Here is a 12,861-nt window from a genome sequence, read left to right as displayed (position 1 = left end):
CTCCAGACTTCATAAAGACCATTTTAGGTCTAGCATGGGCAGCGCATGCGCTGCTCTGCGAGTCATGCTGTATTGGAGTATGTACTTAAAGCCCTGCCCACTCTCTGCCCATATTTGTCATTGGCTTGTCATTGTCCTTCTTAAATGCTGGCTTCTGATTTGTTATTAGGCTTGTTAGTCCCTCCTTAGTACCGCCTTGTCTCCATTTGTAACCTCCCATGAGGACTGGCCCTCTTACTTCGGTTGTTACACGTTACGTGTTCTTTAGTCTCTAAGCACTATTTAACCTACTGTAGTCTACCTCACTCTACCCCAATATACCCCCTACAATCTACCTGACTCAACCCCTACTCCACTCCTAAGCCCATCTACCCCACTTCATTACAATACATACCACTCCAATCTACCACACTCCAGTCTAACCCACTCCATCCCAAACGAACCCACTCCAATCTGCCCACTCCACTCTTCCCCAATCTACCCTACTCCATCCCAATGTGCCTTACTCTAATCCACCCAATCTACCCCATTCCAACGTACCCGACTCATTCCAATCTGCCCTACTGTAATCCACCCAGTCTACACCACTGCAAGTACCCCACTCCACTCTGCCCCACTTCACCCCACTCTATCCGAATCCACTCCACTCTTCCATAATCTACCCAATTCCAATCTACCCCACTTCTACATACCACGATCAACCCCTATACCCCAATCCACCTATCTATACTCTAATCCACTCCAATCTACTCCACTCCAGTCTACCCCCCTCTTTGCAATCAATCTACCCCATACACCACTTCAGCCTACCCCACTCTAGCCTAACTCGCTCTACCCCAATATACCCCTACAACCTACTCCACCCACTTCACTCTAAACCTACCTTCCCAACTGCAAACTACCCAGCTCTACTGTAAACTAATTACCAAACTTCAAGATGGAGGCAGTTTGGTGATAAGGGGTGGTGGTGGTAGAGATCGTATAGTTGTATCATGCACCTTCTGTTTGCGAAACTAAGAACTGCCACTATCTTCACACTTCGTTCACCTCGTGGGAAGAGGGCATTTTATGAATCTAGATTGACGTTCAGTTTGTTTTGTTAGTGTATTGTACTGAGAAGCAACTTTAGTTAGAAGAAGCTGTGTCCATCTTCAAGCCCAACAAACCTCGTCCCCCTCCCCCGCCCCTCCCCCCCCCCCCCCCCCCCCCCTGCTGCTGTGGAATGTTTGCGGCATGCATGGCCTGTTGAACCTCTGGGGGCTCCAGGAGAACAAGGTAAAGACAAGGACATAAGGTTTGCAAAGCCTCCTTCCTCTGCTGCCTTTTAAAGATAGACAGGCTTTTGTCAAAAGGCACATGGTGGCCTTGGAGGAAGCGGAGTACAAATTGTACCACCTGCAGAGGATGGCCCTCTTCCAATGAGGGACTCCTCGATTTAAGGGGAGGATTTGGAGAACCAAGATCCGGCGATAAACCTGGTCCTAGTAGACCTTCGAGATCGGAAGGATGTCCCAAACAGCCCAGTATGGATGGCGATCCCTTAGGGAATGCTTCAGGGGTCAGAGAACCGGCAGGTATGCTGGACCCTGGTAATCGGTTTCTGTGGGTCTTACATAGAATTCCCTCGTAGATTCATCTAAAGCTATTTCGTTTCCATCAAAATCTCAAATTGCATCATTATGAAGCATGGCTGTTGATATGCAATCAACATATAACAAACATTGTTATGCTGAGCATACATGTAACGGACGAACAAGCTAACAACATTATGCATTATAATATATGTTCAAATGATGAGTACACAAATGTAAATTTTGAGTGGCCACAATAGCAGAAATAAGTCAAGGCATATAAAAACACTGGATTAATAGTGCAGGAATTCTAGTGAAAAATATAAATAATATAAATTCAGCTTATTAAATATGAGTATATCTTAATGCATGTTGATAAATGATCAAGGCAATAAGTAGCCTTGATCCTAACTCAACTAAGCACTTTGGTAAAATAAGACTGCTACAGGGTGAGAAATAGGGTAGTCCATTGCATATGCTTTTTTAGGAGAAAAGTAATAAATATATAGATCCAAGTACAAGGAAAGTATATAGATGCTTAAAGAAAGTAAGTATATGTAGATTAAAGATGCATTAGATGAACTCTGGTTTTCAAGTGTTCTACTTAATTGTTTTAAAAAAAAAACCAATTACCCTACATGCTTATACAAAGCAACACACACAGGTATACATCTATGGTACAAATAAATGCTTATATACAGAGGGAAATGCTGTATATTTCTGTTTGCGTTTGGTGCTTATGTGGGGAAGAGCCAATTCTTGAGTATTTTTCTGGAGATAAGCTGGTTGTCCGGGATCTTATGTTGGGGGGTAAAGTGTTCCATAGTTTGGCTGCTTGAACAGAGAAGGATGTGCCACCTATGGTTTCCACTGATCAATATACGTTTATAGTGTATTTATGGAGTTGGTGACATTTATTTCTGAAAAGCTAGTTTACATTTGAAAAAATATTTTGTAATGTATATAAAAATATCATCAAATTTATTATCCCAATTGATGTTTTTTGAATAACGGCAGAAGAAATTGTAAATAGTCCATTTGAGAAACATGAAAGATAATCTTCATTGATTACCATCTGTAGAACTAGGTCATATTTCCCCCTAGTGAGGTGAAATTTGAAATTGACAACCTCTAACAAGTTTCAATACGGCCGAACCATTTTAGACCTCTTATTGGCAGACTAAATCACCCCTCCTTGCATCATCTGACACCTTTTACTATACCGATCCCCCAAAACTAGTCTTTCTAAACTCTTCCCTCTGACACTTCCACTCCACATCCCTTTTACTCATCCCAAACCTCCTCCTACTGCTATGACCTCCCCTCCCCCCCCCCCAAAAAAAGCTAAATTCTTCACTCTTCTATCCCCCCACTATCCTTTTCAATCAAAATAACAGACTAACATGTCCACTTCTCAAATTTCCTATTTCGCTATACTAATTCACACTAATCCTTTACGGGTTCCAGAGTAGCGTGCTACTCACTGAAAACGCTTCAACACCTCATCCGGGGTAGCAAGCACAATATAAATGCAAACCTTTTTCCCTCTTCTATCCCTCTGCTACCCTTCTCAATCCAAATAACTGATTTATATCCACCACTCAAACTACTTTCAGTTTCACTATACTAATCCTCCACTAATCCTTTATGGGTTCCGGGATAGCGTGCTACTTGCCCAAAAAGTGCTTAAACACCCCATCAGGGGTAACAAGTGTTATATAAATGCAAACCTTTTTTCCCTCCGCTATCCTTCTGTTTCCAAATAACTGAGTAACCTATCCACCACTCAAATTACTTTCATATCTCGCTATACTAATTCAACACTAATCCTTAATGGGTTCCGGAGTAGCGTGCTACTTGCTGAAAAAGTGCTTGGATGCCTAGTCAGGGGTAGTAAGCGCTATATAAATGCAATTACAATACATGCTACCCCCAATCTACCCCAAACCAACCTACCCCACTCCACGCAACCCCAGTATACCCCACTCCAATCTTACCTATTTCACTCTACCCCAATCTACCCCACTCCAATCTACTCCACACCACTAAGGTTTAGACATGCTGAACAGCAGCCACACTGGTGTACAGCATGGCTAAAAACACATTGCCAAAGCCAACAGCTCTTGCATTCACGAGACCCATTGGCTTTGCTAATGCTTTTTTTTTTTTGCCCAATGCTGTACAGTATTGACTAAGCCAATAGGTCAAGAAGGTGCGACACATTGGCTTCCCAGTGCTTGTTATACCTCCTGCTGCTGCAGATTCACATTGACTGTACTGTCTGTACCTGCGTTTTCCATGCATGGTTTTCCAACTGCCACCCTTTCTCGTCTGAAGAATTCTGCAAAAGTACGAAGGTACTTAACTTCCTGTAAATAACAAATCTCCTTTAATCAATGGGCCTTAGCTTCAGACCCTAAACAACTCGCAAAACAAATGGGATTTTAAAGACTGCAAAAACTAACAAGATAAGACTTTCGAATGGGACTTGGAGGATGTAGGGAAGCTGGCTATAACAAAAGAGAATACATTTAATATCGGTGTTAGAAGGGAAGGGGGTACTTCACAGGGATAAATATGTTCCCTCTGCACACAGTAGAAACATTTCAATGTGCAGAAGTATATTTCATATGACTATTTGTGCACATTTTCCTCCCAATGAAAAATCTAAATGAGCAAGTTTTGAAAAGTAAATGTACAACTACTGCAGATTTCCACTACTCGTAGGATTCTTTTTTTAATCCAAAAAACGTTTTGAGATCTAAAATCTACTTCAGCAAGTAGTGGGTAATTTACTGGAGTAGATGGCGGACGTTTTCGAGTGGCCTTTGTGAATCCAGGTCACTGAGATAGGCAGCAATTTAGACTGAGGTAACGTCTAAGCGCTCGCATGAAAGACTGAGGGTGCAGTCCATTTTCCTGATGCAACAGCCGTCCGACACAACCAAGGAATTTAACCGATCTACCATAACAAAAAATGTAAAACAATACTGCCTCTCGTATATTTTTTTATTCTATGTCTTGAAAATTAGGCCATTAAAAACATCCTTCTTGAATCTAATAACTTTTGGGCAAAGGCAAATTCAGGTTCTGCTATTTCCTTCACTCTCTGCTTAGACTGCAAAGTTTGCTAGATGTTTCCACTTTATTCAACACTTCAGATTTAAGATTGAGAGATACAAGAATTTAAATCTTAGTCACATTTTACCTTTGCCTCTAAACTACTGTCCCAATATGGCTGTCTTTCGTTGGTGTGAGAACTCAGTAGCTGATTTCAAGAAAAGTGTTGGTTGACCAACAGTCATAACTGATTATGTTGAAAGCGTTTACTGATCAATGATTGGGAGCTAGTTGTCTTTGAAAACATTTCCTTATTGGTAACGTTTAGAGCGCTGCAATTTTTTTTTCATTCCAGTTCTCTGCACAGTGATTTCAAGAATGGCGGTGTGGGATCAAATAAACAAGTGGTTGGTCTTCTGTTCCACAAGGGAAGATTTCTCCTTTACCTCGTCTGCTTAACCACGTTTATTCCTGTGCTACAACTTGCGTCTGTTAATTGGCTTGGTTACCACAGAACTAATTCGAACTCCAGAACTGTAAATTATATTTTCGTAAGGTGTATGCATAGTTCTGTTACTTGTCGGTGTGTGATTGTGTTGCATATGCTGCTCTTGCCCTGATGCCGGGACCGTGCTGGTTTACTGATCTTGTCTGTCTCTCCTTTGGAATGCCTCCAGTTACTTGGTGATGCCATTCATGGGCACAGACCTGGGGAAGATCATGAAGCACGAGAAGCTGAGTGAAGACCGAATTCAGTTCCTGGTCTATCAGATTCTAAGGGGCTTGAAGGTCAGTCAGTTGCACCACTATACTTAAGACTGTGAGTAAGGTTTCGGAGAATTGGAAAGAACTTGACGTACAAGTGTTTGTAATGTTAATAAGTGTATGTTGTGTATACAGAGATGACGCACCATCCGCTGTTCTCTCCACAAATAAGGTGCAAAATAAAACCTGGTTACACAACTACATTATTCAATGAATTGATGTTCACATCATATAATGCACCTTGGAGTCTGAGCAACACATCCACGGCGCGCACAAACCTATGCCGAAGAGACCTCAAGACCTTTACATGGGTTGGTGGACAGTCTAAAAGAGAGTCCACTTGGCTAACACACAACCTATAGATAACTCTTTTGGGCGCTGAGAATATTATGACAAAACTTCCTAATAATATACAGAAAAAGGAAATGGTTCACACCAATTTCAGACTTGGTCTCTGTCACGGACTGAGAATGCTCCAACAGAGGGTACGGACTTGCACTTAGGTATCTTGTAAGTTCCCATGGTTAATCCTACATAAGAGCACCCTCCACTGGGATAGAATAGTCGTCTACAACAAGACATCCACCAGTACCAAGAAGTACAAAAAATGGTGCATGCTCTGCTGTAGACAGACCGTGTACTAATTATTACATAATAGTGGTGGTCAAATCTGAGTAACTGTACGGGTTGAGGCAGAATAGAGGCAGATATAAAAGTACTGCGCTTCTTTGCTCCAAGCCTCCAAGCAAGGCGGTGACGTAAGATATGGGTGTGACTTGCCAGCCATTATTGCCAAATGATACTGTATTTAAAGGAAGCAATACAAGCAGTTTTTCTGGTTAGTGAGCTGGCCTCAATTAAGTGCACAATAAAATGCCCCTGGCGCGATTTTGGGCTCCTTTGTTTACACACATGTGTGCTGTGCTATTTTAAATAATTAAAAAGAATTCTCCACTAGGCTTTGCACTTTGTGAAAACACTACTCTTTTGTCAGCATGAGATGTTTGCCTCATCTAAGTAAACGATGACAAATAAAAAAAAATACAAGAACTGCCTAGCATTTGAGATTTTAAAACTGTGTACAATCATTTTACAGGTTCCAGGAAATGCATCTTGCTCTTTGCCAATTCTTAGAGCGCTCAAAGAGGCAAATTGGATGGTTGCCCTCTATTAGTAGGTAAAATAATTACATATAACTCTTGATCTCTGGATTGTGCTGTAAGGCAGTATTTCCTAACCTTTTTACTTGCATGGAACTCCACTGAATCACCATTGGAAGCCTAGGATACAGGCCTGAGCACTTTATACGAATTAAACCTTAAAAGAATAGATAGAACTACAGAAACCAGTATGTTGGGTGTATTTTTATAAAAGACTATTAACCTTGAGAGAATCCTGGTGCATTGGCCGGTGTCTGAGGCTAGCCTCGGGTGAAACGTACACAAATAGCAAGGATTTCCATTTCTTGCAGAATTCAAGGAGGGAAGAGAGGTTCAAATGTGAAGTGAAATGTCTGTTCACGCTTTAAGAGCGATCTGCTTTTGTGTGTGCGTGGGACGTGTGCATCAAACAAACACACACATTATGGAATCTTTTGTTTAATCCACAAACAAAAATCTAAATTTCATTAGGAATATTGGAGCTTTTAAAACTGTGGCTTTATACCTAAAAGATGAAGCAATGTGCTAGACTCTAGCATACCAGTTTCTTTTTGCTTATAGTGCATACTCTTTTTGTCGGCGCATAGTAGTGCTTCAAGGGAACCAGTCATCCATACTACCATTTGCTATACTTGTACTGTCACAAATCATTTAAGGTTACCAACTCAATTTTTAGTTTCCAATTTCAATTTGTGTTACATTTACAGAGCGTTTTAAGATATTCATTTTTGCTTTTTCGAGGTTTTCTTTATTAATGTGTGTATATATAATGTATCTTACAGATGCTACTTAATTTTCTAAACAGTTGAGGATCCCCCTGAGTAGGCGTCCAAGACCCCAGGTTGAGAACCTCTGCTCTAAGGCAAATATTTGGCTCCTTCGATTGTTGAGCAAAAGGATCGACTCGTGCAACTCTTCCCCAGTGCGGTGTTAATATAGTCAAAATTAAGTGAGGCCACCCAGAACACAGCCATACACCTTGACAAGTATCCCTTCCATTGGTGCCATGCACCCTGTATCCCAAAAGTTGTACATTAACTTAATCCAACTGCCCACAACCCCCAGCTAACAACTGTGTTCCAGAGAGCAGAGCAAACCAAGATGGTATGTTTGTGTTTCATGGTGATCCACTGATAGCAGCCATTTGTCCACTGTCTCCATTGAGTGTGATAAGAACATTGAAGCATAGGTAGCCTGAGAAAATGTAGTTAAGGTGGGAGTGCCTTGAAAGGATGTGTGGTATATAAATCCCTACCCTAAGACACGCCTGGCTGTATTTCTTTTGGGGAGGATTATCCTGAAAGACAGAGTATAATAGAATGGGCAGAACCTCAGGCATGGTAGTCTGCAAGAAGGGCAGCAGAATTAAATACTAATAACGAAAAAAATGCCAGAATAAAACGTCCTGCTACATAAGTGCTTCTAGTAAACTACTACACAAATTGATACCTTTCTCCGCACAGAGTGGCAAGACAGGAAGTTCTGAGAATGACTCTATTCACTTGGTGCTAATGAGGGGGGAGCGAAGATTATACTTATGCTAGGTATGCTTTCACACTTTAATTCGTTTTTGAGTCTAGAAATACCAAAATCATGGCTGAAAATTGTCTAGACAAACAAGAGAAAGGTGGTCTCGGGTCAATCGATGGTTAATTAAGAAAATAGCACAATGGAAACTGTGCAGAGAAAGGCACGTCACAAATAATCCTACTGGGGACTAACGGCTTTGTCCAAGTGCGGTGACCAGCCCTCTGAGGTTTTCCAACCCCTAGATTCTCTGTGATCCATTTGGCTTCCAACTAGGGGAGGTAAATGAGTAGAATAAGCTTGGAGATCCACACTGGGAAAGCAGCTTTTAGAAGTCTGGAGTACTTGAGGTCTGATTCACTGTAGATTCAGAGTCCTTTGAGAGGCCAGTGGTGAATAATTTTCCTCCTCGGACACTCTTTGAAAACGTAGTTGGAAGCTGAGGTGAAATGGGCCTCTAAGTAACTCTGAAGTAGACCCTCTGTCCTTAGTCCATTCAGATTAAGGCCAGAGACCTTGGCAGAAGGCTTCTATCTCCCTCTATTTCCTGATCTTAATTTGTAAAATAAAAAGTGTGGGTCCTGTAGGAGCTGAACCCCAAAAACCATCTGAACCCCACTATTTGGATACCCCAAAATTGATTTAGCGTCTCCAGTTGATTCAACCGTTAGAGACTACACTCCTCATCAAAATAACACAATTTAAACTGACTAAATATTAGCAGCGTGAAAGACTGAGTTCTAGGACATAAATTGGGTAAAAATATACATTTTAATTCAGAATAGTCAAAATGCGGTACAGATAAAAATACCTTTAAATGCCATAAAAGATCAAATGCAGAATTACAATTGATGAAAAATCATTGATCCTTAATGAGGTAAAATCTAAGGAAGAATTTTAAATGTCAAACTCATAAAGAGTACTGACGCATCCTGCAAAGAATCTAAGTGAAATGGACATAGTAAAAAATAAAGTCCCCAACAATCGCATCCCTAATGACCGCTGTAAAATGCAACCAAACCCCAAAAGGAGCGACTTAAAAAGAAACCACCCAAAGGAACTTTCACAGCTAAAGCCCAAGAGCTTTATACACAATTTACACTTTCTATTAATAGATTTAGCAAATTCAGCATAGCATGATCTTCGTTAGGGTCGCACTGGCAAATCGGAAAGAACTACGTAATCTATTAAAAGGTCTAGCACTAACCCATTTCTTAGGTTAACAGAAACCTATCATCTTCCCTCACAGCATCTTCTGTCTGGAGATGATCTACAAAAAATGAAACCTTCCTCCAACAATGGCTCATAGAATTTGCACATCCACACTAACCCTTTCAGCGGAACTCCTTGAAAATGATACTTTGGGTAAATGATGAAAGCTTCATTCACAATACAGGGTTTCTAACAACCTTGTATATTGCTATTATATTGACGTCATTCTCTTGATGCTCCACGGAGAGGAGGGAAGAGATGACTGCAGTGGGACTCTGATTGGGAGGGAGAATGAGCAGTAGCAAGTTTAACAGAACATCAGAAAACTACATCCATAGTAGAAATTATGGTTTCTTGAAAGACAATGTGGCATACCTTTTTATATAATTTTCAACTCTTTTAAATGACCTAGGTAACTCGTTTCAAGTGCAACCTCATTAATCAGTACAACTCTATGTATAATTAAACATTAATTCTAAAATATTTTCCACGCAAAACTTACATATTTCGCATATTTTCGAAAACGGTTTAACAGATCCCTCCTCTGATTATTTTAACAATCCCTAAAACCCCATTAATAACTTTATTAATCAGGCATAAGCCTTTGAAGTCTTCATCTTCTTAGTTAGTTGAACATTCACCTCCATCTGTTTTAGCTGTTAGTATATTTGATCACAATAGTCGTCAAGCTCAGAATAATCCTTGGATCTTTCTTTTCCAAGACCGTATATAATTTTATTTTTCTTCTTCTTTATTACCATATCCTTTCATCATACACTTTATTAGTTTTACTAAGAACAACAAAGAAAGTACACTAATCAACATTATTGTTATTGGTGATAGATTAGCTTGCAGAACTTCATCACCAACACTACTTAGCCACTCACGGGGGGGGGGGGAGGGTTTACTTGGGTTTGGGGTGTTTTAAGAGTGGGGTGTTATTTTGGGTTTATGGGTTTGTTTGGAAAAGCAGATGACGGACAGCGGGTTCTCCGGGCCAGCTTCGACATCCTCCTGAGCCCCCATTGAATTTCGCCGCCCGACCCTAGGGTTGTGGGCTGAATGGCTGTGTAAGTAACTTACGGTGGGGGAACGGAGGGTTGCATCTCATTGATCGGGCGTGATATATAATGTTGGCCGATTATGTAACGATTTACTGATTCCTGCAATAAAAATATTTTAAACAAAAAAAAAAAAAACACTACTTAGCCACTCACCTTTTTTCTGAAACCCCTTTCTATTTCTTTTATCCGGGATCCTATAGCTTCCCATTCACCTGACTCCTTTAATGGTTTAATATCCTGTGTCAAATTAGTGATGTTAATGTAAGAGCCAAGCACTCGACTATAATCGGGAACATAAGTTTAACACTTCATTTCCCCAATTATTCTGCATCCTCGGCCCTCCTTCACCAAAATGATAACTAATGCAAGGCGATTTTTCATCACCATTGCTCTAATTGTCAACATTTCTACATTCACCAGCTTAAAAAACCCTGCAAGTCTATCCACAGCCATAAACAAACATCTAATCTTTAAATGATTCACAGCTATTCCTATAGGAGGAACAGTGGCCCCCAATATGTCAAACTCCTCTTAAGTCTTTTTAGATTGTGTTCCTCCTTCAATTATTCTAAATAATGGATTCTAGGAAAAAGAAAAGCTACATAGCAAAAACTCACCCAATTCTTTGGCAAACTGAAATAAGCAGTCTTTCTTCAAACGTAATACATTCCTTTAATGATTGGTTCTCCTCTGTTAAAAACTCCCCACGAACGTGGTAGGTTTTACCACATGTACTTTCACAAACACCTTACCATGCACATTTTACCTTTCCTTTCTCGCTCTATCCTCCTTGGATGTAGACCTGAAAACCGCAATTGTTCTTCTTCCTTGGTCTCTTCTAAAACAGTCTACTACTCTTCAAAAGGTCTTAAGATTTTAATACCTCATTATATTCCATAATAAAATCACACTCGTCCTTACTTTATAAACCTAAATAAGCAGCAGCCATATTGGTTTAAACTTTGTTTTGTAATCTCTTTTAAGAATTTACCATATTTTATCTATCATTTTCACTAACCGATTCTCTAGTGTCACATTAAAATCAGTCAGATATGGCCTCCAACCCGGGGCTCCCCTCATCGACTGCATCTTCAATTTTGTCGACCGAGACGCGATCCTACAAACCTCGTAACGCCACGAGACACTGATCCATGATTCCGCGCCAGTGTTGATCTTCCTGGATTGCACCCTTAAGGTCCAATAGCAGAGGCACTCCTTCTTGGCTGTCAAAAAGCAGCTGAGTGCCATACAACTCAAATACATGTTGCTCTTACCAGCGTGTTTGTGTTTGTTTAAAAGATTGAGAGGGACCCCTTAACAACCAAGGGAGATGGGGTACTTAACCCAGATAAAAGAAAATGTTCCCTTGATCCACCAATTAAGAGAGCATAAAGTATTATGTCAGAAAGGAAGTTCTCTTTGGGAAATACATTTTTTTCTTTATTTTATAAAAACATATTCATCCTTGTAGATCATACAAATTCATTAAACATTTCATAAACATCAAATTATTAAAAACTCCTAAAATACAATGCAGTTCAATTATAATCACATAAAACTATGTAACACAATTATGACCAGCATAACGTGGAGACAAAACACAAATTGTAAGATTCAAATACTCCTCTTTACGAGTGCACATCAGATTCAATCTTTAAAAATACAGTACATTATACATTTAAATATCTGTATATACGTAGTCTGTATTTATTCTCTGATTGCGCTATCCACAGCGTCGACGCGTTTCGATGGTTTCAGAATGATAATACCATCTTTATCAAGACCACATAATTCTGTCTCCCACCTCAGTAATTGTTTTCCTTTGTGATAGGATATCTATCTGCGCTCCTTATTCCTTTTGTAGTTCAGAGAACCCACATTCCTCTTCTTTCACCCTCTTAGTGATTTCGAGTGACGTGTTATATCCTTTCTCTTCGTGGTAAATGCGGGCTTGCTGGTTGCAAAGAGCTTCTTTCTATGGTTATGTTTTCCGAATTCCTGCACTGCGGAGTATTTTAAAATCCTCTTCTTAAATCAGCGAGTCTGATTTCTCGCTGTATTACAACCATCCTGTTAGTTTCCGGATCGGAGCCAAATCCTCGTGCCTCAGTCATCTTCCAAGGCAAAACTTTCTTTTTTGACACAGCTGAGGCGACCTGGTCATGGCTGGAGGAAAGATCCATGCCCGGGAGGGAAGTAGGGCGCCCGAAATTGTCCCCTTAACAAAACACCTCCGAATTGAGCCAGGGCTGGGGGAGGCTGCCATATCGTCCGTGCACACCAAGAGGCAGACTCACTCGGTTACAGACCTTGCGAACCAGCTATGCTGCCATAGCTCGAGGTCTTGGGACCCAGATGTGGCACTCCAGAGGCGGCCTCTTTCAGGGTGGGGGACAGGTTTCTGAGGTGGTGACCCTCTTTGGCCCCCCTGGCTTTCTTCCTCATAGCAATGCACAGCTTAGCGTATAGCTGATCGATTGGACCCCTTTCTTTCTTCCTTTT

The 12,861-nt window shown here is 40.7% G+C and overlaps 1 protein-coding gene across 1 annotated transcript in view; it reads left to right on the top strand.

The window, feature by feature from the left end:
• The window catches only part of MAPK12 (mitogen-activated protein kinase 12), a 484,751-nt gene that overhangs the window by 143,057 nt on the left and 328,833 nt on the right, over positions 1–12,861 (top strand). The window contains exon 4 of the mRNA XM_085653980.1: positions 5,309–5,420. Coding sequence (XP_085510106.1) covers positions 5,309–5,420 — 112 coding nt within the window. The remainder of the gene's footprint in view (positions 1–5,308; positions 5,421–12,861) is intronic.

This window comes from Triturus cristatus, chromosome 4_1 (assembly GCF_964204655.1).
Source record: "Triturus cristatus chromosome 4_1, aTriCri1.1, whole genome shotgun sequence".
NCBI classification, from domain to species: domain Eukaryota; kingdom Metazoa; phylum Chordata; class Amphibia; order Caudata; family Salamandridae; genus Triturus; species Triturus cristatus.
Note: the sequence above shows the minus strand (reverse complement) of the source record. Positions and strands in the feature narration are given on the sequence as shown.